The 25,379-nt window shown below is 36.1% G+C and overlaps 1 protein-coding gene across 12 annotated transcripts in view; it reads left to right on the top strand.

Moving 5' to 3' along the window:
• Positions 1-25,379, top strand: part of MARCHF1 (membrane associated ring-CH-type finger 1) — a 933,735-nt gene that overhangs the window by 467,536 nt on the left and 440,820 nt on the right. For 8 of the 12 annotated variants that reach the window (XM_035292742.3, XM_054252825.2, XM_054252826.2 and 5 more), the window contains one exon: positions 4,863-5,071. The exons of 1 other annotated variant lie outside the window; for it this stretch is intronic. Coding sequence is in view for 3 of the 11 variants with exons in the window: in XM_054252831.2 (XP_054108806.1) it covers positions 4,973-5,071 (99 nt within the window). In the remaining 8 variants the exon portion in view is untranslated. Of the gene's footprint in view, positions 1-4,500; positions 4,625-4,862; positions 5,072-9,296; positions 9,374-25,379 lie in introns of those variants that run through there. 3 more of the 12 variants (XM_054252829.2, XM_078366326.1, XM_054252828.2) reach the window with 2 other exon arrangements.

Genomic DNA, 25,379 nt, shown 5'->3' on the forward strand with positions numbered 1-25,379 from the left:
CACACTGCCATGTGTGTACCTATGCAAATGTCCTACATGTTCTGCACATGTACCCCAAAACCTAAAATGCAATAAGAAAAAAAATAAAATAAAAATGATTTTGTAATTGCAGAAGATACTTGCACATACTAAATATAATTACAATTGGATTCCAATAATCAGACAAAACCCATAAAAAACATACAAGAATTTTAGAAATGCTTTATTACAGTGCAGATTTTTAAATAAACACATGACCAGAAATTTTCATTATTTTCCATTTTATATTCTCTCTCATTATTTCTACTAAGCTTATTTGGCTCTTCTATTAACTCTTTTAACTCTCTCTAACTCTTCTATTAATACATAATTGTATGCTTCAGAATTTCCCTAGTAACAATACCTTTAAATTCTAGTTCCTTCTCCAGCTCCTTTACAAGATAACATAAATTATTTGTGTCATGATTGCTTATCTCTATGTTCTTCTCAATAATATTTGACAGTGGCCATTTCACAGCTTTGGCAATGATGCATTGAAAACCCATTCAATCCAGATTTCCTCCCTTTCACCAGGGATTTGTAATGAAATACCCTTTTTCCACCTCAGTGTACCTTGTTTATATTTTCAGAAATAACTTAAAGTGCTTATCTTTATTACTTCTCTGTCTTGTATCAATGCATTTATAATTTTATAAGTATAAAATATAATTTCATATTTTATAATTAATATAATTTTATGTGGCTTATAGACTTTTTCTTTCTGCCAGGTCTGGGCCCTGGTTTCTTTCCCCTCTCCTTTAAAGTGGTGATCCTAATAATATATACATCCTAAACCAATTAATAATCTTAAACAAATTGTCTATAGTGTCCTGAAATCTCGTATACCAATTTCACACCATCTCTATGCCTCGAAATGATTTTATCACCTTATGTCTACCAAGCCCAATAGATGCCCCAATTCCTCCTTAAGACTTTAACTGTGTATTTAGATCTAATATTATTCATTGTTGCTCAAACCTCCTTTGATCCTTACTTTCAGTATTCTGTATTATCTTTCAAATGTTAATTGCCATATGCTGTGTATTTTTAAATTGACTTACCTCCTTAAATCTTATTTCCCTAATGACACAATGAACTCTTTGACTACAGATATTTCACGACATAATTTTATACATTACCTACTGCCCATTAATTCCTGGCATGGTTCAGAAAACACAGAAGATGCTTAATAAATGTGTATTGAATTGAATTATCAGTCTGTCCATTTAATGTGTTAGCAGGTGTTTACTTGGTTCCTTCCTTGTCTTGGCCTAACACTGGATTTCCTTTCTTGATCAATTGCATTCAAAATAAATGCTTTGGAGGCCTATTTTGTTGTTGTTGTTGTTGCAGCTGGCAAAGATTCAGGTGGTCTTATGCTACCAGATATGCATATTTTGGTTTGTTTACCTTTTAAACTAGAGACGAACTAGGCCACTGAGAATAAGGAACAGCACCAAATCAGAATCTCTTGAGGAAAACTGAGGTCTGAGTATTAGAGTTAATAACTAAAAATGCCAAATTTTGGAGCCCGAGGCAGGAATGAGGAACCTGTTCCCAGAGCCAAGGGCTGGAAGCCAGAATGTGGAAACAAAACAGATATAATTTAGTCATGTGTATGGAATAAGTATTCAGTGAAGAGTGAATATTCCAGCATGATTTCAACAGTAATTATAGTCTATGGTTTCCACAAAAATCAAGTTTAAAAATCTGGATCATGTAATGTGATCGCAAATGTAGATGGAGATGAGCTGAATGATCATGAATCCTCGATTATTCTGGCCATTGCCTATCAGTGCTCAGTTGCTGGGTCCATTGCTCTTCGTGACTCCACAGGGTTTAATTACTGCACAAAGTGGACTGTGCTCCCATAGGAGGAATGCATTCCACAACAGTTTTCTTAGTTTTGGATTGTTACATAATGAGTCACCCCAGAGACTTCTGGTTGTTTCTAATTGGCAGAGAACTATGGAAGCTGCTTGAGGAAAGGTATTAGGTAAGTGCAAGACATTGACATTAGCTGATGTGTATTTGGTGTTCCAAGGCAGCAAAGTATTAGAATCCACAAAGTATTAAAAGCACATTTTTCCTCCGATACGGTTGGAAAATTTTAAAAGTTCAATTTGTGGCAGTACCTAATACAATGTTAGATAAATATTTATTGAACAGACTGATTATTAATTTTTCTTAAGTTATTGCTAAAACATTTGCTTAAAAAGATGTAACAAACCTCTTCTTGTTTACTGTATAAAATACTCTAAGAAATAAATATACTTTTCCAGAAATTCAATTTATATTTTAAATTTCAGGATAAGAGAAAGCTAATTGAAATAATTCAACCACATAAATCGAATTAACTCAAAATTCAAATCTGATTTCTGAAAAATCTCATAGCAAACAAAGGATAACCTCATATCCATAATGAGGTAAAGGATTAAGACAGTCATTTAGTTAATTCAAGCTAAAAATCTTCTTTCCTTCATAGCTTTAATGGATATTTTTAGCAAAAGTACTGAAGTCTGAATTTATCTGGAAAGCTGCCTTGGCTTTTCAGGGAACTTTTCATGGACATAAATATGGGCAATATTTCTTCTCTAAAGAGACTCATAATTTAAATTTTAGCATTTGTCCCACACTGTTAAATTTACAGATATCTATTTCCAGCATTCTCTTAATTAAGAAGTCCTTCTAGATAGAGGGATGAAAAATTATTAAAGTAAGAAACTTCCTTTACAGGTCACAGAAAATTTAAGCTACAGAAAACCATTAAGCTACAGAAAATTTAAGAATTATTAGTTTTAGCTGCAGACATGGTGTTTTTGGCAGAGGCTGGCTTTTTAGTCCTTTCCTTCAAGCTCCTCTTTGTCACAAATACATTCTGTAAGCTTAAGCATGGTGATGAACAAATGCTTGGTTTGAGGAAACTATTATTTTTTTTCACTATTCTAAAGAAAGAGTTTTGTCTCTATATGAACTTTAATGAGCTTATTGTGCTGAGGTTATTTTAGTGATACATTGGAATGGTTCTCAAAATTGTATCAGAAACATCTGTAGTTAAAAAAAAAAAAAAAACTCTGTCTACTTTGTAAATGTACCCTTCTGGGGTCTCCACCACAGCCTTCCTGAAAATGTGTCTATAATAAAGTACATCTCAGGCATCTATGTATTATGATTATGTCTCTGGTAACGTAAGACCACCTCAATCTTTGCCAGCTGCAACAAAAAAAATAAGCCTCTGAAGCATGTATTTGATTGCAATTAATCAAGAAAGGAAATTCAGTGTTAGGACAACACAAAGAACCAAGTAAAATCTCCCCAGATGAGCTTGGTGGATGGTGAGGGTGAGAACCATGGGCAGGTGGCTAATTTAGGTTGAAATGAACACGTTTGGACCAACCTTGTAAATATACTGAAGTTTTTATTTAATGTGAATATTTAAATTGAAGATGTTAATTCAATCTTTACATATATTGTTGGCTTTATTGCCAACAACATTACCTGTCTTTTTCCACATTTTATCTCCATCCTGAGTTTAAGCAAATTGTAATGTCATAATGGAAGTGGTATCATTTTTGTATAATACAAAGATAGGCAGAGATGAATTGCAGTTAGAAATCACTTTGAAGATCTCTATGATTAGAAAAAAATTCTAACTTATAAGCAGTGCTTAAGTATATAAAAGCAAGGAATTTTCTGAATTATGCTTCATTTATTGCAAACAAACACAAAAAACAGTGGAAGATCTGATTAGATCACAATATTAAGAAAACATACAATGTATGTATCAACACAAAGAAAATTCTGACCTTTTAAAGACAGAGTGCCAAACACCCTGAAAAAGAGGAAACAATCATGAGGGAAAGTTGTTTTTACTAAGTTAATGTACTTTAAAAATTTACTTCACCAAGAAAGTAGAATATTTTAAAAGGAATGTTTTTTTAAATTTAAAAAGCAGAAGTTCTGATCAACCACTTCTTCCAAATTGTATAACTATTGAGAGGACAGTAATAGTAAAGTCTGTTTCCTTTCTGGGAAAGCAAGGAGAAGCTATTATTGATTCTAACATATATTTCAGGGAGCACAGAAGGTGCAATAAAGCTGAAGTGAGTAGTGTAGAGCTCCATGCTTCAGACTAACTGATGCCTTCTGACTCCTGTTGCTGATGTTTTAGTAGGGAAGGTGCAGTGAATAGTTAACTCTCTTTACAACCATCCAGAAAAAGACATCTGCAATTGCTCCAGGTCTCTCTCTCCGTCTCCCTCTCAACACCTCATTCTATCTCATTTGATGCTCTTCACTTCCAGGCAGATCCTTTGACCTAAGCAGATTATTATAGATGCATGAAGGACACAGCCAGCTAGCCACGCTTCTCAAGGAAGAGATTTGGCTCCAAATAGGACACTAAGCTTTTCAGCCGTCTGCTTATTTACCTAGTCAGCAAGATGCAGTGTCTCTGGGTGCTTAGTGGACTCCTGGGGAATCAGAGGAGAAACAAAAGCAGAAGTGACAGCCGCTGCAAATGTGGGAGTCTGTGCCATTAAAGGAAGCAGTTGCTAATAAGGGCCTGTGAGACCTAGGTTTCCTTGGTTTCCATGACAGTTATTAGGTACCATAGAAATTGAATTGTCTCCCACAATGCTCTTAGGGGAGAGGGGTGCTCCAGTGACAAAGCAGTACAATTATGACTTGCAGTAAATCGTCCTTTGGAGAATGCAGTACTCCCTGGATTATTTGCTCTTGCATTTCTTTTAAACTCCCCTTTCAATGTATTTGACATTTTGACCAGAAGACCCTGGCCTCTGCTGCACAGTGTCTCAAACACTATTTTTCCCCTTTTTGTTTAGACCTGAGCTTGGCAAAGCAAGGATATGAACAATTGTGCAGGTGGGCTACTCAGGGCGAGTGAAGAGATAAGGCATCCAATCAGGGATTGGCCACCTGCAGCCCTGCCAATATGCCCCTCCACCAGATTTCCGTAATCCCAGCGCGGGAGACTGCCAGCAATGGGAGAAGTTCAATGGGCAGAAACAAAGAGAAGAACAAGGAAGTCGAGGTAAGAAGAGGTTTAATTTAACAAAATCAAAGAGCCAAGCCACTGTTGCCAACAATGCTCTCTGCACCATGGGACATGGCAAGGGCTTAAGAGCAGCTGGTTCCCAGCTCTCAGTGTGTAACAGTAGATTGGAAGAAAATTACTTGTAACTGATTGGGACATATTAAACTTCACCTCTATTTTGTGAATGAAGAGAGGAGCCAAATCCATAAGGATACTCGCTACTTGGTAGATGGAAACTTTTGCCTCTTTCTCTAAACAATATAGTCACTTTGACTTTTATGGCTTGTGGGTTACAACCAGCTGTTCTGGGTTGGCTCTGGAGTTGCTGTGGTACATTTTCACACAGTGGAACTGGTGATGCTTGCAAGTTTGCTCACTGCTCATTAAGCTAGGATGTTTGAAAATAACTTTCTTAACAAAGGAACAGAGAAGCCAGTTATGACATTGAATCTATAATATGATAGTGCCTCACAGGATCAATTGCTCTTCATTCATTGGCAGTGCATGGTTGTGTATAACTGTTATTTGATATCTGTATATTTATATTTTGTTCTTCATGAGAAAAGGCATTGGTTGAAATTTCACACAGGTTATAATTTTCAACTTCTTGTGTTGAGCTTTTATTTTGCAGGGAAATTTAGCAGCAGTTGTTGTAAGTTAAACTGCTCAAAAGATCAGATGCTAGAAACGTCAAAGGTTTTTAAGAAAGGGATTGAACTGAACACAGTCAAGAACATTAAGTGGAAATGTCATAAATGTTGTTGTGTTCCCCTAAAAGGAGCTTGAGATAGACAGAATGCCAGAAACTGCAATCCTCTTGTCTCTTTAACACAACTATTTTCTAGTCCTCGGGTATCCTTAGAATTGTAGGAGATGAGCTTTCTCTACTTCCAGTTCTATACCTTTTTTTTTCTCAAGAATACGTGCTGGAGGTAGAGGGAACAGCAAATCAAATAAAGGAAATGGGAGTGGAGTGTCAAGGAGTGTCCTAAAGGAAAAGACTAGTAAATTTGAATACATCTTCAAATGAGAAAATACATTTGTAGCCTCTTTCTACTTTATTTGAACTGATTCTGAAAATGTTGCTGGGCGGGGTGGCTCACGCCTGTAATCCCAGCACTTTGGGAGGCCGAGGGGGGTGGACAACGAGGTCAAGAGATCGAGACCATCCTGGTCAACATGGTGAAACCCCGTCTCTACTAAAAATACAAAAAAAAAAAAAAATGTCATTGGATGACAATGACTTCTTGATGTGGTTGGAATTTCTCGATGACTTCGGGAGATTTTTCCGACTAAGTTAGTACAAGAGATACTTTTACATTCATAATTGCCTCATCAAAAACACATCAAGTATTTCTGGAATTTCTGAGAATTAAACATCTTTGTAAAGAAATTTAAGCAGCCCAGAATGCTCAGGCACATTCTCTATTGTGTCTGTTTCCTTCGACCTGGCAATATATACATGTTATGGAATGTGATTATCAGAATATGAAAGAGTTTTCTCTTAAGTTTGTTGGTATGGGGTGGGGAGGGTGGGGTACGCTGATCAGTTCCACAAATAGGTATGGAAATGTCAAAAACAAGATTCATAAAAGTTATCCATTGCTTACTCACAGTCTAAAGTTTTGGATAAATTTATGATAATGTTGTGGAAACTTTATGTGAAGATTTTGAGTGGCAAATTTGTTTGGTATCTGGAATGATCAGTATCTGAACAATATTTGGAAAAGAAAATCGTGTGTCAATTCCAGGTAAATTCTACAAATCTCTTTCTGTAAATGTCTACTTGGCATGAATTAGATAAATTGGAATGGCTTACATGAATTTTTTAAGGACAAACATATTTTTTATCATTTTAGAAATAATAATGAAATTATTCTGTGTCAAGTAACAATAGCTACAATCATCCAGATATGGGAATTAATCCACATCTTTAAACATCATCATGAATACGTTGAATTATTAAAATATGTATAACTTTGTTTCAGGGTCAAAAACACTGTAATGTGTCACAATGGGAGTTAGTGGGCATTCTTAAGGGAAGATGAGGTTAATTAGGAGAAAAAGAAAGGAAACTCTGAGCCTTCATGTAATTTCTAAGAAGAGATACAGTTCTGGGCTGGGCGAGATGGCTCACACCTTTAATTCCAGCGCTTTGGGAGGCCAAGGTGGGCGGAGCAAGAGGTCAGGAGTTCGAGACTAGCCTATGCAACAAGGTGAAACCCTGTCTCTACTATAATACAAAAAATTAGTTGGGCATTGTGGCAGATGTCTGTGATCCCAGCTACTCAGGAGGCTGAGGTGGGAGAATCACTTGAACCCAGGAGGCAGAGGTTGCAGTGAACAGAGATTATGCCAGTGAGCTCCAGCTCAGGCAACAAAGCAAGACTCTGTCTCCAAACAAAAAGAAAAAGAAGATACATCTGAATATCAGAAAGGGAAGCATTTATAATGTTTCAAATGCTTCTTGGTTTTCTATAGGATGTAGTTTAAAGTTTCCTTTTAAATAGTATGCTCAAAACATATTAGTCAGTCTTGTAGGTCATTGTTTAACTTGTTTTGATAAACTAAATAAATAATCTAAAAGATTTGTAACTGCCATTAAGGTAGACAAATAGCATACATCTGTGTGTTGGAAAGCAAGAAGAATCAATGAGTTCTATAATTTCAAGTGGTGATGCTGTCTAAAGAAAGGTAAAACATCTTGTACATATATGGACATTTCCTGACGAACAAATGAGAAGCATCCTTTCTTGAAGTTTTCTTAATGTTTTTTGCTTGTCTTAAAGTTATCCAAAGAAGTATATGTGCATTGGGAAAATGATCTAATTTCAGAATTAAGAATTAGGTTATAATTAATTTAAATGAGTAAATTAAATCAAAAACTAATGTAAATTTAAGGCAATTAACTTCTCTTCATTCGAAACTTTGTGACTCTTAACTAATGTATGAACTTGATATATTGCTTAAGCCACATGAAGAAAAAAATAGGAAAACTATCAATCATAGTTAAAATACAGAAGATCCATCCTGTTAAAAATATCCAGAAAAATTTTCTAAAGATTCTTTTGTTGATTTTTTTAACAGCATAGATCTTCTATATTTTAAAATTTTTAAAAATAATTCCTACCTCTAGCTTTACAATGAAAATACATTTTGAAATATTTTGCATGCCATACTATTATAATCATCTCTATTTTATTAATAAATCTGGAAGTATAAAATACAAAATAACATATTATGTCCAGTTTGGATATAGTTGATATTAAGAGTTAGGGAAGGCATGCCTCTGAAGGTTTATCTTTCAGAGGCACCAACTCTGGAGGTTGATTAGGCCTTTAAAATGAACTTTCTTAGACTTGTATTCTAGGTGCAAGATTTTATTAGCACAACCAGAGTGGTTACTGCAACCACTTCAGTCTCTTACAAAGTGAGTAGATACTGGTCCATTACAAAGCTACAGAAAATTTAGTATAATACAGTAGTCAAATTAATTGATTTACACTTGGAGTCTGTTTATCTATGATGGAATGGTTGAGCGCTAGCTCCAGGAGAGTTCTGGAAGAAAATTAGTAATTGGATTTTCCTTGGTAAATGGAATTGATAAAGAAAATAAAATGGTTTAGGTTCACCTACACCTTGGGAAAACCACATTTTTGGGAAAGCTTTGGGAGAAAATACATCTCCAAAATGGTTCGTAGTTCCAGATTTCTTTTTCTTTTCGGGTTGAATGTCAGAGTCTGACAGTTTAGCCTCTTTATATCTTATTTGCCTACTTTTCTAAATAGACCACTTTGCTTCTATTAATTCATTCTTCTTTTTTAGGTCTGTCCACACCACTTACTATGCTGTAATTAATTCACATTAGAGATTTGAGTCTGTCTCTTACAAGGGCAGTGAATTTTATTAATCAAATTATTAGCCTTCTAGGTGTAAATTCAACTACTCTAGATCTGGAAATTATAATAATTGTATAAATTCCAGTATTTAGTCAACCTCTAGCACACATTTCTTGTACATCCCTGGGATTTGTAAGGAAATGCGTCTACGAGTCACTGTGTTGTAAGTATAGGGATATAGCATGGATGGTGCCAAAGCTGTTTCTGGCACCTGCACTACATGCTGCTATATTCTTTTCAGCACACTGAGTCTATTCCTTAGAGGATGGGAGGGACTTAAGAGGAAAAAACAAGCCATGAGTCCTTTGCTTCTAATCCTTCTCACTCTCAAGCTGACCACACATGGCTGTAATGCTTTAGAAGGATTGAAGAGGAAAATGAAAAACAAACCCCTTTGTCTGTATGTACATTTTTCTTTACTGCTTTCATTATTTTGTGATAATTCTCAACTTTGGTTTTTGCATTTTTTTTCCAAAAAGAATATTTTGTTTTTCTCCCTAAGATATCCCTTTTAAGATCTTCTATTTGCCTTTCTAGTGATAGCTCACGGGCCATCTCTTATTTTTCAGAGTAGCTGGAAATCTGTTAGGGGAATTTCTTTTGGTAGAAATTTGAGTAACCTGGAAAAAATATGGCTTTTGATATATATTTGTCATTTTGAACGTAATGGATAAGTTACTGATTTCTTTATTATCATTTTTAGTAAAAAAAATTAAAAAATTTAAAAAAACATATTTAATGTCAGGGCCAGATCCAAGATTAGTATTCAGACTACTCTAGGCTCAAATCTTACATTTTTTTCTTTACAGTTAAGATAACTTAATCTTTTCACATTACTTAAGCAAAATTGCTAGAAAGAAAGGATCCCCAAATCAGAAACTTTCTTAAAAATTATTTATTTTAATTTACATTCCACCATTAAAGTCCATAGAGAATAAAGAGTTTGCCAGTGTCACACACTGGTTCATGACAAATTTGGGACAGAAATTCAGGCCTTTTGACTACCAGTCTATTGCTCTTTCTATTACTACTACATTTTGCAATCTTTTTTCAGACACCAAATTATTATCCCCAAGGAGTTAATTTAACTCCCAAAACTGCTAACTTTTAAGTGGTAGAGTTTTGATTTTTTGTTGTTACAGTGTCTGCCTATGACTCATAAGGTCAGATGGAAGATACAGTAGGTGCTATTATAAAATATAACTAGAGTACATTTTATTCAAATTCAGAAAATATGGAAAAATTCAATAATAAATGAGCAAAGTGATTTAGTAGGGAGGTTACTGGGACACAATTCAGAATATTTGAAATAGCTTCATCAAAGCCTCTTAACCTTGAGTAAATTACTTAGCCTCTCAAGTTTGCCTCCTTGAGGAAAAAGTACATTTTAACTAGATCTCATTTCAACAGTAAGATTTTATTTGCTTCTATTATACCTTGAAAACAATAATGTGATCATGCTTCACATTGGTGCACAAAAGCCATGTTTGTGGTCAAGTGCATATTTGTCTCAGGCAGGATAGGGCCGAGTAGTCAGAACTACTGACTATTCTAAGGTCAGGACATTAGAGATGTCTTTACCTCTAATGGACTCTGTTGTGATTACTGCGCATCATCCATTTTTACTTCTGGTAATAGTGTTCAGAAAACCAACCCTCCCCATTCTCAGTCATGTGACTTGGGATGGGCCTTCATTGGCTTAAAGTAATCAGTGTACCCCAATACTCTCTCATGGTAACGGGTTCAGGAACGACTACTTGATTCCATTGAATCAGCGGCACACACTGATCTTTTAATATGGTTTTTGGGAAGAGACGTCTTTTGTCCTGAAGACTTCTAAAGTAAACTTGCTTTCTTCTAATGGGTGGTTGCTATAAGGACATGTGAGATATACTGAGGGAAAAGGTTGGAGTTTCAAGGGGACCACAGATGCTCCCAGTGCTGAAGCTGACTTGGAAATAGGCAGAATAGAGAAAGAGAGAGAAAAAAAACTAGGTTCTGGGATAATATTGTTTGGGCTAGTGATCAGTCCTTCTTTAAAACCAACCTTTGTTAAAAGCCAAACAGTTTTCCAATGAAGTGATTTGATATATGTCCTTTATTGTTTAAGCCGTATTTTTGTTAGAGTGTTATGTCATTTACAGCATTAAGAACTCTCAATGATACATTGCCAAAGGGCAGTTGAAATAATTTCCTGCTTTGTTACCTGTGTAGCAACTGACTTCTGAGATGGGAAGTAGCTGGGATTTGGGTAAAGCAATCACAAACATTAATTTTTGAATAACCTGTGCTGAGAGCACATTCACCCGGAGCATACAGGTTAACGCTCTGTATTAACCAAATGAAATGCATCTTTATCAGGTTTGATTCTGACACTACAGGGAGAATGCCACGGGGTAGAAAGGCTAATTCTCTTTTTCACTTCTTCAGAAAAGCGCTTTCCAACTGCTCTCCTGAATCTAAATTGAGTATTAGAGTCCCATGTGCTTAGAGTGAATTCTACTGAGTATGCTAATAGTGTTAAAATAATTTTATATAATGAAAATCAGTAAATTTCCATATTATTATTTGCTTTCAGCAATGAAATTAGCATAATTCACATTAATTTTTCTTGTTTAAAACAGATGTTGTGGATAATTCCATTAATAAGTAAGACTGAATAACACATTGTATAAACTATTAAATGAAAACAATTAGCAATTGCTGTCACACCCTGGTCAGTATTTTTTAAATTGTGGTGTCAATTAGGTAGATAGTTGAAACTCCTCCCTGGTGTGGAACTTTAAAATTTTTTTATTATGAACTTTTAGCTGATTGAATGAGTCTCCATGTGGTCAGCGCGTTTGAAAGATTGTTGAACAAAAACTTGATGTGGAAGATTCTTGGAGCATTGGAAGAGCAGGTGTAGCTCTGCATGTTTTATTAATCAGGAGTTTTAAAACTCACTGATTAGCCAACATTTAACTCAATTCTTTGTAGCACAAAGGGAGCACTGAAAATGCCAGCATGGATTTAGAATTCTTCAATTTGAGGTACTGTTGAAGGGGGAGGATCACAGACTGAGAGCATTGCTTCCCTCCCCACCCCCCACTCATTCCCAGGAATATCACCCGGAGCCACTTGCAGCAGCCTTCATAACCTGCAGGTGACGATGAGAAATGACATCTATTCGATACTCATTCTCTTCCTTGTCTCTGCGACACTGTCAAACAATTGAAAGAGGCATGACATGGGGGTAGAACGGGTGATAAAACTCTGCTTTTAATGAAAAGGAGACTAAAGAAAAGAACAAAGTGATTCTAGGTGCTGGGTGTCTGACTTTTGGCTTTCAGCCTGTCATCTTTCACCTTGACTATCCCATTCATCAAGTTGTGCAAATCTGGGTAACAGAAGTGAAGCAGGCAAATGAAGTCGCTTTTACTCAATCAAAGGTTGCACGTTTTCTGATACAAAGCCACACGCTGCATTCTTTAGGATTTGTACTTTTGATGCCAACATGAACAAAAGGGAGTTTCTTAGGAAAAAAGTAATTCTGGCACCAAGAAATCGCTGGATGTGCAATGCTGCAGGGCACAAATAATGAAGCTCATGTGTGAAATTCAGAGTAAAACATTTCATTGAGGCACCAGCTATGCAGTTTCACACATGGTCAGATTCTTTACAGATAGTAATTATTCTTACCTGTAAACCTAAATAGGTTTATTTTTAAGCGAGCTCCATACAGTGGTTTATGCCTATGAATGCTTAGTTGTTATGTTTAACTTGTATAGACTTAGATCTGTAGCACACTTTTATTTTCCAATTTTAGTCAAAATTTATTATCCAAACTTATAAATGTTAGAGATTTGTCATTGTAATTTTCCAAACCTATAAAAATTCCAATACAGCAATATGTTTTATTTTAACCTAAAACTACTTTCTATATGACCATTTACTATGTGAAACTACTACCCTGGTTCATTTCGGTTTGGGAAGAAGTAGTTTCTGCATACCTTTAGCTGATTATACAGTGAAGGATTCATTTTTGGCTGTTAGTTTTACCATCTGACTCAGGCATTTTGTTTGTGGCCCCCTGAGGTTTTAAGAGAACTTCATGCTTTAGAATTAAATAAGCACTGTTTTATATACTTTTCATCATAACTCACAACTGCTCTACGAAATGCTATTTCAGTTGCTATTTCTGTGTAATAAACTGCTCCAAAACTTAATGACTTAAAACGATTTGTTAATGCCCATGAATTTAGTGGGTCAGAAATTTGAACAGTGCACAGTGAGATGCTTCACTGTGTTTGGCTGTAACTCCAAGTCTATTACTCTACAGTGACTGAAATGTAGTGCATAGAAATATCTGAAACCTCATTCATTCAGTTGTCAGACACATGAATTGAGATGTTTGGAAGAATAGTACTCCAACCAGAAAACGTTCACATGACCTATGCCCATGATTTTGCTTCTTCACATCATGGTACTTCGGAGTAGTCAGACTCCTAACATAGGACTCTGTTCTAAATGTGAGTTTTACAGCAAACAACTCGGAAGTTGCATTGTGTTTTGATAACACAGCCTAAGAAATCACCAAACTAAGCTACTCTTAGGCAGTAGCCTACTGGTTAAAGCAATTGCTCACCTAACTACCCAGATGCAAAAGGACTGGATATAGATCCCACTTTCTCATGGAAGTTATGTCACATAATTTTGGGCCCTCGCTTTAAAATCACCATAGTTCTCCCTGTGGCCACAATCACTTATATTTCTTCCTTTGTATTCTAGGGTATTATTTCCTTCGCCAAGCCCTCTAAGTTGTCTCATTTTGTCATCAACTTCAAGTCTAGAACCTTATGTCTAAATTTTCCAGTTGCAGATGAGGTTTCTTGGGTGCAGTTCTAGTATAGACGCTTTCAATGTGAAGACCTCTAAAATAAAGATACAGGTTATCTGTCCTCTACACACTTACCTTGTTAGATAACCCACCATAGCTTCTCCTATTCAAAAAGAAGGAAAAATAAGAGACACACAGTAGTCACTAGTCCATAGCAATTCTGAAAGTTAGCTGGACACTTGTTGCAAGTTCTTCAATTAGGATCTACTTTTACTTCCCCCGAACAGTTTTCTAATATTCTTGGTTCCTCTCTTTAATGTATTATTTTTTTAAAACAAGATATGGCTTGGATTTCAAATGAGATATGCTCTTAATCTTGCTTTGTGCTCAAAATGGTGGCAAGTCAAAAGGCATCTTGCATTTTGTACTGACTCTGTCCAATCCAAGTTGAACGATATCTTTAAACATTGTAGGGGCTTCCTGTGTATCAACTTATAGTCCACTTTGTTAGAAAAAAGTAATACTCAAAGTCTCTTTGAGATAAACTCTTTTCTATTTGGACCCCTTGTGAGGCTGCTGGACCTAAGGCCCTTATAATTCTCAGAATCCATATTGTGCAATAGAGGTTGCCTGTCTGAGATGCTCTTAAGAGCCTTAGAAGGCTTTGTTTCTTTGAAATGGTTTATAAGACATCACTGCCAACCTTTCTAAGCTCTTACTGAAGGGTTGTAAAGCCAATCCCTTGATTTCATCTTAACCCTCAGCTGTTTACCTGAAAGAAACTGTGATTTGATAGTTGCCTTGAGGTATTTTTTTCTAATTTGAGATTATTCTGCTGGTAAAGACTGAGGAGGGTAAATACTTTTACTTTTAAACCCAGTAAATTCAGGCTCCCTTATAGTTTATCTAAATTTTCATTGAAAACTGAAGTTTTCTTTCAGTTTGTCTCTCCATTTATATCTTATATGCAGCCCAGAAATCCAATTAGCTATTTTGTTCATCATAAATGAGAGTGTCCAAAACCTTTTCTCATTAACAATGCTCACCCTTTGTTAAGCCTTTGATAATAAGCCTTCTCAAGGTCTGCATTAGTCAGAGCTGTCAGGAGAAACAGAAACAATAGGGGGTGTATGTGTGTGTGTGTCTGTGTGTGTGTGTGTGTGTGTGTGTGTGATTTATTTTGAAAAATTGGCTTATTCAATTATGGATGCTGAGAAGTCCCAAGATTGGCAAGCTGGAGAACAAGGAAAGCTGATGGTATAAGTTCATTCTAAAAGCTGGCATTCTAAAAGCTGATTTCTAGTTTGAATCCAAAGGCAGAAAAAATTCTATGCCCCAGATCAAGCAGTCAGGCAGGAGGAATTCTTGTTTAGCCTTTTATTTTTAAATTCAAAACTTCAATTAATTGGATGAAGTCCACCCATATTAGTGAAGGCAATTTGCTTTACTCAGTTTACCAATTTAATTGTTACTCTCATTCAGAAACTCCATCAAAGACATACCTAGAATAATTTTGGCCAAATGTCTGGGCACCCAGTGACTCAGTCAAGTTGACACATAAACCCCATCACAAGGACTTTCTGGCTTCTGCCTGATACCAGCTCCCATAGCAAAGGCAGATGCTTTGCATTTTTATGATTGCACTTTTTCAGGTACTACATTTCTATTATTTATTTTGCTGTATAAAAAATGAACTTTAGACTGAGTGGCTTACAACAAATACTCCTATGCTTATGAATTCTGTGCATTAGAAATTCAAATAGGGCATAGCAGGTATAGTTTTTCACTATTCTGTGATGCCTGGGTCTCAGCTGGAAAGATTCAAAGGTAGAAGAGTAACTCAACAGTTGGAATTGTCTGGTTTGTTTATTTGCATTTCAGTTATGGGGGTTGCAAAGAGTCTTAAGAATAGATTGCCAACTGAAACACCTACACATGGCTGTTTTGTGTCATTGGCTTCCTTAAGGATGGTGATCTCTCCAATTTCTTAATGAAAGCTCAGCACTTCAAGAGTGAGTGCTCCAACAGTCAAGGCTAAGCTGTATCACTTTTCATGACCAAGTGTTGGAAGTCATGCAGTGTTATTTCCAGGAGCCTCTAATGGATTGAAACACAAGTGCACCCCATTCAAAATTAGGGGCCAGAGATCCTACCTTTTAAAGGGATTGATGTCAAATGATTTGGGAGCCATGTCTAAAACCACCACATGTAGGTACTCTCAATATCTTAATTTTACAACTCAGGAATATGGGGCACAGAAAGTGTGGTACTTCCTCTAACAACACTAAGAAGCAGAGGCAGGATGTAAACTCAGGCAGTCTGATTCCAGAGGCCATATTCAAAAATTATAGTATTATTTTTTCGCACTATATACAGAGGTGTGTTTTAGCATCTTAGACCTTGAAGAGGAAAATTCACTTCATTAAATTATTTGTTTATTCAATTAACATTTGTGCCAACAAGAACCAAGCACTGGACTGGGTACTAAAAATATTGGTGAACAAGAGAGACATGGCTATATCTTTATCTTTCCTAGTGCAGCATAAAATCTAGTTTATCATTACCCTTCTCAGAACTCTGATGTCATTTCTTGCAGTTTTTTAGTATTAAGATTAACTTTTGCCTTGGATTTATTCTCTGTGGCTATGGTAGGTTAATTATTGTAACAACCCCTATTTGCTTGCATCTCCTGGTATTGAAATCCATGGTGCCTTCCAATGCCATTTCTGGGCATAGCTATGTGACTTGCTTCAGCCAATGGGAAAGTTAAAAAAGCAATGCAAGCTGAGCCTTGAAAAATACTTGTGAATTAGCATTTGCCCTTTTGCTTTTCTTGAAAATTGGATAAAGTCAGAGTAGTTTCTGGATAATGAAAGACATGTAGCTCAGCCGTTTCTGTTGCCCCCAGCTAATAGCTAGTCACTAGAGAGTTGAGCGAGGTTAAGAACAACCAGCTCCCAGCTGGTGGCAGTTATATGAACAAGTCTAGTGGAGATTATTTGAAACTGACATTAACAACCCAAAAGCATCATGAGCTAAATAAAATGCTTGTTGTTTAAAGTCACTATGTTTGTTATAGAGCAACAGAAATCTGATACAGAGGCTTTTAAAATATATGCTCCTGTCTTCTGTTATAGGGTATGACTCTACACGTGGTAAATTTGTACAGCTGGTTCTGATGGTCTTTGAAGAAGTTAAATTCAGATTTTATGCTTGCAACACTGTGTTTTTTGAAAGGATACAACAATCTATTTTAATACCACATTTACATATAGAAATCATCTTTGCCATTGCTAGATTAATTTCAGCTGCTAAATTAACTTTACAACCCTAACAATTACACTGATAGTGACTAATTCTGATTCTTCTAAATTGAGCCTTTTAGATTTCTATACATAATAGAGCTTTGAAACATAAACAATTAAGACTTTTTATTACAAATATACCTTGCATATAAATAAATATAGTACTTAATAGTTCATTGTACTTGAACTTTTAAAACTTGAACAATTTCTAATACAAACTGTAAAATCCTTTTGGTATTGTTCTTTCCCTTGTCTCATATTTTACTATCTTGATCAATTTTTTAATTATACTTTAAGTTGTGGGATACATGTGCAGAACATGCAGGTTTGTTACGTAGGTATACACATGCCGTGGTGGTTTGCTGCACCTATCAGCCATTGTAGACATTAGGTATTTCTCCTAATGCTATCCCTCCCCTACCATCCCACCCTGCAACAGGCCCTGGTGTATGATGTTTCCCTCCCTATGTCCATGTGTTCTCATTGTTCAACTTCCACTTATGAGTGATAACATGTGGTGTTTGGTTTTCTGTTCCTGTGTTAGTTTGCTGAGGATGATGGTTTCCAACTTCATCCATGTCCTTGCAAAGGACATGAACTCATATTTTTTTTGGCTGCATAGTATTCCATGGTGCGTATGCGCCACATTTTCTTTATCCAGTCTATCACTGATGGGCATTTGGGTTATTCCAGATTTTGCTATTGTGAATAGTGCTGTAATAAACGTATGTGTGCATGTGTCTTCCTTACTTCTTAAATATGTAGTCTTGTATTTGGAAGCCTTAATACTTTTGGATATCTGAAGAGACTGAGTCGTCTTATCTAACCCCAAAGCCTTTAAACATAGTAGCTCTCCAATATATCTTACCATAGAGACATGTTGCTTTAAAACACAGGAGCAAAGGTGCTGTTTTATTGTATTTACTTGGTTCATTCCACCACGCCCTGGCTTTCTAATTGCATTCATTGAATTTTAGTTTCTGTAACTCCACCCTGATCCAGCCTCTATGTTTGACAACCCATTTGGCCACATTTGCCTAGCGTATCAGCCTCACATATTTCCTCCATTCCCACTTTAGTCTTCCATTAACTTTGGTTTTTTCGAACCTTCCTTAATAGAGCTAACCTGACTAGCAAGTTTAACATGACTTGAATTAGTCCACTCTAAAATACTACAGTTAAGTTATACATAACACAACTGTTTCCTTGGTTTTCTATGGGCAATAACAATGAACTCTTCAGTTTTGGGCACGGTAAGCTAACTCCTGCCTCAGAGGTTGAAAATTACTGTGTTTATTTACCTACAATGCTTTTCTCCTGAATCTTCACATGGATGCCTCTACCATTTGTCTGAATTTATCTGAAATAATACTGCAGCAATCTGCCTCATGCTCTATCCCACTACTTGGTTTTATTTGCTTCATTAATATGGATCACTATCTGAAATTGCCTACACTGTTTACTACTTGCAAATAATAGGGTACAATAGAGAGAAGTGTTTTGTTTCTCTTCTTGGTTAAAGCACACTGCTCAGAGCAGTGTTGGCACATTGCAACCCTGCTGTAAATATTTGTAGAATGAAGAAATCTTATTTAGAGCTAGTGGAATTGTGAGTCTTACTCTAGTTTGTATCAGATGTTGCCAGGGGTGTGGTGCTTATTTCCAATTGTAGCATTTTAAGAGCACTGTTGACAACTAAAGTATTCTAAGAAATGGATCACCAATGTAGGTGAAGAGACTTGAAATATTTTTTTCCTAAAAATCTGTTTTGTGAGCATATATTGGTATGTCTTAGAGAATACAGATTATATATAAAATCAAAATTTGTTGAGATTGGAGAGTTGACCTGGGGGAATATTGAGTCTTAAGAACCTGATAAGTTAGGTTAATAGTAATCAAACTCATATTTTTCAGGTTAATAGAAATAAACTCCAGATTTTTTGTTTTTTGAAATGAAGTCTCACTCTGTCATCCAGGCTCGAGTGCAGTGGCACAATCTTGGCTCACTGCAACCTCCACCTCCCAGGTTCAGGCAATTCTCCTGCCTCAGCCTCCTGAGTAGCTGGGATTACAAGTGTGTATTACCATGCCTAGCTAATTTTTGTATTTTTAGTAGAGATGGGATTTCACCATGTTAGTCAGGCTGGTCTTGAACTCCTGAACTCATCTGCCCACCTCGGCCAGATTTATATATATATATGACCCAAGACTGGGTGCAGTGGCTCATGCCTGTAATCATAGCAGTTTGGGAGGCTAAGGCAGCAGATCACCTGAGGTCAGGAGTTTGAGACCAAGCCTGGCCAACATGTTGAAACCTGTCTCTACTAAAAAATACAAAAGTTAGCTGGGCATGGTGGCATGTGCCTGTAATCCCAACTACTTGGGAGGCTAAGGCAGGAGAATTGCTTGAACCTGGGAGGTAGAGGTTGCAATGAGCCAAGATCATGCCACTCCATTCCAGCCTGTGCAAAAGAATGAGACTCTGTCTCAAAAAAATATATGTATGTATGACCCAAAATGTCATAGATCTTGATATGTACAGGTAAAACTGAAATCTAGACTCTTTATTTCTAGTGTATTGTTCTTTACACCGTATTTGTCTTTCTTCTTAGCATTACTGTTTTCTCAAACACTTGAAAGCCTTGTTTATCTACCCATTCATCTATGTATCCACCCATCCATCCATCCATCCATCCACCCATCCTTCCATCCTTCCATCCATCCATCCATCCATCCATCCATCCATCCATCCATCCATTCTTTCATCAAACATTTATTGAGAACTTACTATCTGTATGCATGACTAATCTGTTTTGAAAGAGTTAATGAAGACTCTGTGTATTTCCCAGGTGGCCTAATTGGCCCCAATGCCCTTTAGGACCCATAAGAGGACAGGGTAGCTGAAGATTATTTACTCAGGTTGCTTGACTTGGAGCACTGCTGAGTCCCTATTTTCAGATTATCTTCAGAACAGTAGAAATAGAGGTTTACAACATACTACAACTTTTCAAACTAGTTGACTACCTCTAAACAAATATTTTTAAAGCACCTACCATGTGCCTATCACTATGAAGATACATCATGAACAGAACCTTGAAAGTTGTCATATCATCAGGGCAGCCTAAGGCAATTGTATTGGAGGCTGTTTCTCTCTTGAGTCCTCTGAATTGTGAGATCCACTGGCTTTAGCTCTTGCTCTGTCATAATTATCATCCTCCTGCCTTACTTCTTGCCAAGTGTCATTTTGATGGTTTAAAGAAAAATATGTTGCTTTGAATAGAAATCCTGCTTATTTAAATAATGATTTTCTTCTACACTTTAGATCATTTTGAGGCTGTGTTTGATGCCATTCATTCCTCTTACGTTTTCCCCCCAAACATGTGTTATGGAATAAATAATTTCACTACAGTAAGTAGCATCATTTCTTATGCCATTTCATATTTCTACTGTAATGTACATTTTTGAAAGATAAATGCATTGATTAATAAGCTACATGACATCAAGTTTAAGAAAATTAGATCATAGAAATATGTTGCATGTAGCATATATTTCTGTTTCATGTCATTTATTTTGATCTGTTGCCCATCCAGATGGACTATAACATATGCTATGTTTATCACTGGAGATAAATAATGAAAGGATGAACATACAGTCTGAGAAAAATCATTTTGACTTTTATACTAAATGTTATTTAGTTTTCTGTAAAAGCAGGAAACCATGTTAAAAAATATTTCTGTTGTTATGTCATTTCCAACTGTATTGGCAAGAATCAATACCTCCAAAAGAATGACATCTTCCCTGAAATATCTCACCACACTGACAGGGATCTCTTTGAACACAGTTTAAAGCATCCTCATTCCAGCAAAAATTTGCTTTAACTTGTAGAAAATGCCATAGGGAACATACAGAATTTCACGATGCTGCTTTTACATTTATCTTACTTGAAATGGTACTCTTAAATATTGAGCTTAGCACAAAATATGAAAATGCAAATAGGATTTACCAGCTGTGCATATGAAGAGGGAACATGTGATTTTCCTTTCTCTTGCAGTGTTTGAGCTACATTTTGCTCCTAGGAATGCCTTTCTGCCTCTTTTTTGTCCAGAGAAGCAGTTGGTCATCACTCTAGAGAGCTCCTGCCCAATCTCACCCTACTGTGTATCTGCTGAAAAAACTCCCAGCCACGTTCCTGTGGCTAGCTGCAATGTTTACCTGTGGCTTCTTTATGAGCTCTGCAATCTAGGTTATTTCTAGTACCTCTAAGTCCTGTTTTCCTCCCTGCTTTACATAAGCCTGGGGAAGCAATTAAGCTTAGCCCTCCTAATTAATGCACTTTGTCTAGACACAGTGATTTTGGATAAACAATTTCTGAGCCAAGAAGTCTACTCTTTATTTTGTTGCATTTTGTTTTCCAGGGCGGATTGCACTTCAGAGCTGTTTGTTGGATGAGGGGCAGGTGGAAGATGAATGTTGCTGAGTGAGGAAGGGAATAGCTGCCAAGTATTAGGATATGGGTGTCTGTATGTCTGCACCTACAATCCCATGGTTCTCTTAAGTGCAAATAGTATGGTGTACCCAACTGGGAAGAAGTCCCCAGAACCACAGGAAAGCAGGAAGTATTTAAAAAATGCTCAGCACAGAGTAGGAGGTCAACAGACACTGGTGAGGTATAATGGTGTTTTTAATTAATGCTCTTTGTATGCATTAAAAGCAGAAAATATTATTTAATGACAGTAATATGTGCAAAATGTTGAACTTTTTCTGAGTTTTCGAGAAAGACACAATGTGTGTTATTGTCTTTGCAACAAGTAGTAAAATGAATTTCTAAATGCTGATTTTAGAAATTGGCCATGTAAAAATCTCAATCTAAATTTTCCTCTCACTTTATTTTGCCCTGCCTATGTACATGAGTGTCTTTAAATGAGTTTTTTAAATGCCTTGCAAAAAACCAAGTTAAGAATTTCATTTTTTCATGGGTACTTTAGGTATAGCAGTTAGGGTCCAGTGAGCACACAAGAGAGGCTATCTGCAAATAAAGGTTCTCATGGAGATGGATACAAAAACTCATGACTTTGACTTGTGTATGAAAAATGCCTGCAGCAATGGAGAGGGTTTTTCTTGTTACTGGATGAAAGACATTGCTAGCAATCCAGGGGACGTTCTTATGAATTCTTAATTAATATCCCATTAAGTTGAAAGTTTATCTAGGAATGACCACAGTAATGGTTAATTTTCTCTATCAACTTACAAGATGGTTTTGGAGGAGATTAATATTTAAATCAGGGAATTTGAGTAAGCAGATTGCACTCATAATGTGGATGGGTCTCATCCAATCAGTTGCAGACCTAAATACAGCAAAAAGACCAGCCTGCCCACGCAGGAGAGAATTTGCTAGCAGACTGGGCTTGGATTTTATCTACACCATAAGCTCTCCTGGGCCTCAAGCCTCCTAGCCCACACTGCAGATTTTAGGCACTTAGCCTCCAAAATCATATGAGCCATTTTTTTATAACAAATTTCCCCTCTCTGTATGTACATATGGGTAGATGTAGATACAGATAGCTGGGTCAGTAGGCAGATAGAGCTCCTATTATTTTTCTTGCTCTGGAGAACCCTGATTAAGCCAGCCATCAACTGTCTATGAGGATTCTCCATGTTGTACTAACAGAAGTAACAGGAACCGCAGAAACTGGCTGGGTAATAAGACAGAAAGTAAGCAAGCAGGAAAGTCATTGACAGCTGTAGATTTAAAAACTGCTCCTGTAATGTTTTGACTGGACTAGTTATGCAAATTGCAAAAGTGATTTGCCTTTCTTAAAACATATCTTCAATGTTAAAAATACATGGACCACAAGACGTGCAGCAGCAGTGAGATCAAGTAGCAGCCTCTGATCACTTATTTCCCCTTCCCTTCATTCCCACTGCTCACTGCTCCTGACTGATCTCTATCGAGAACCCACCTTACCTCTGTCAACAGGTTAAATTAGTGAAAGATAATTTGACAATATCACTCCTCTGATTAAGTGACTTTGATTACTTCCCACTGCCTTACTGGTAAATTTAATTTCCTTGTCATGGTATACAAGGTCTCTTAATGATCTGATTCCAAAAGACATTTTGTCTTCCAAATCTCTCTAGGGTCCTTTTATTCTCTGAGTGCAGTAGAAATTGATCTACTCATCACTGCCTGAATATACAACTCTACTGGCATATTTTCCCTCTGCCTGGAATGTGATTTACCTGTTCTTTGGTTTTTTAAAAGCCCAACTATAAAGGGAACTCAGCTGTAAAATATTTTCCATCTTACAGAATCAGAATAATTCCCTCCTTTGTGTTGTCAGAAGACTTGTTTTACATGTCTTCAATCACACAATCATGCTAGTTTTGGTAGTCTTGCAAGTGTGACTTTCTTTCGGGAGTTCTAAAATAAACCTGTTTAGAAATTCAACTGTGCTACTGGATAGCTGTGCGGCACAGGACAATTTATTCCCTCACTAAAGCCTAATTTCCTTATCTGCAAAATTGTGATGTTAATAGGAACATGGGAAAATGAAATGCTTTAATATGTAAAAGTGTTTAGAACAGTGCCTGACATGGAAAAACCCTAATATACTTGCTTCAATTCATTTTTATATTGACCCTTAAGAAATATTTATTGAGTGCCTGTTATGTGACATGCATTGTTTATTGTTGTCACCCTTACTAATACTGTATTCTCATTCATTTTTTAATGCTGAGCATCTAGCTCAATAAATGTTACATAGATGTTCATTATATGTTTACTGATGTTGGAATTGCTTTGGTCATTAGGCTTAAACACTGTGAAATTAGATGCTAAGTTTTCATTCTATTAGGTAAAAATTTACAGGCCATAACTATAAAAAACACGCTTTATACCCTAAAGCTGTTATTTTTTTCTTAATGGTGGGTAATTTAGGTAACCTAATTACAATGAAATAATATCTCCCTTATTTGTAAAATAACTATGTTTATAAAGACAACACAGAATTAAATTACATTGGAAGCATCAATTTATAAATGGTAAGATTACATATTTTGGTATTAGTGTAATATAGCAAATTCTAGTATAATTAAACATAAATTGAAATATTAATAACTTCAATTGTTTGAAACAAAATCAATATAAGAATTCCATCTATAACAGCAGCTGTTTGTATTAACCCATAGCATCAGATACCAAATATACTTAAATTTTATAAGTGTTATGTTATTGTATCTATCACATCTCAATCTCTGAGTATATCATAAATTTCACTAAAAATTTAGAGAAACACAAATGAAAGTATGTTCTTTTCCTCATAGAGATAATGCACCTATTCTTAGGTATCAAATATAGGACATATTGAGTGAACCTATCACAACCTGTGTTACACGAGATTCAGTAGCAAAGTGTGCATTATGTGCTCCAGTCACATCGTTTTTCAGTTGTAGAAATCTGTTAATTTGGGAATAACTGACATAGATCAACTTGGTTTAACTATACAGTGTTATAATCTTGTCAGTCATACCGTGCAGATATAAATGTAGTGCTATTTTAGGGGTGAACATATCAACTATTTTGATAAAAATGTCATATACAGTAGGACTGGAGACAAGACAGAAAAGTCTGGGTCCTTGATGCTGCCTTTAGGAGCTCTTACCATGCCCATTGTAAGACATAAAGAGAGAAATGCAGTCTAGTCATGAGGTGCCCAGACTCTGAACTGTGCAAGTCGAAATCCATTGGTACACTTATTCTCTGTCCTGTATCAGTCATACATATTAGTTTCCTTATCTATAAAATGAGGATGCTGAAAATAATAGTCCTACGATGTAGAGTGTGCATGAGGATTCAGTGAGTTGATTTGAGTAAAGTGCTCAGAGTAGTGGACATCTGGCACAGTGGCAAGCCTATGTCTGGATGTCTCAATCTCTAACAAGGGAGATCCTTCCCACATTTGAATGGAGTCCTTAGAATCTCCATATTTTGAAATAAAATCTCACCCTTTCCACTTGTCTTTCATTTTGTGAGTACTTGGAGTGTAATAATCATATCATCATTATTCCCAGTTCAAGTTTTCATCATTATTCCCAGTTCAAGTTAACATAGGTGCTTAATAGATGTCTCCTAAGATCTGAGTTTTTGAACCTCTTAAAAATATAGCATTGATGTTTCATTTATTTTCAATTCACAGATGTAATTCTGAAGCTTGTGTAGAATCCTTGCCATGCAATGTCATAGCAAAACTATCAATAATATACACTTTAGATTGACTTTAATT

This window comes from Callithrix jacchus, chromosome 3 (genome assembly GCF_049354715.1).
Source record: "Callithrix jacchus isolate 240 chromosome 3, calJac240_pri, whole genome shotgun sequence".
Lineage (NCBI taxonomy): Eukaryota > Metazoa > Chordata > Mammalia > Primates > Cebidae > Callithrix > Callithrix jacchus.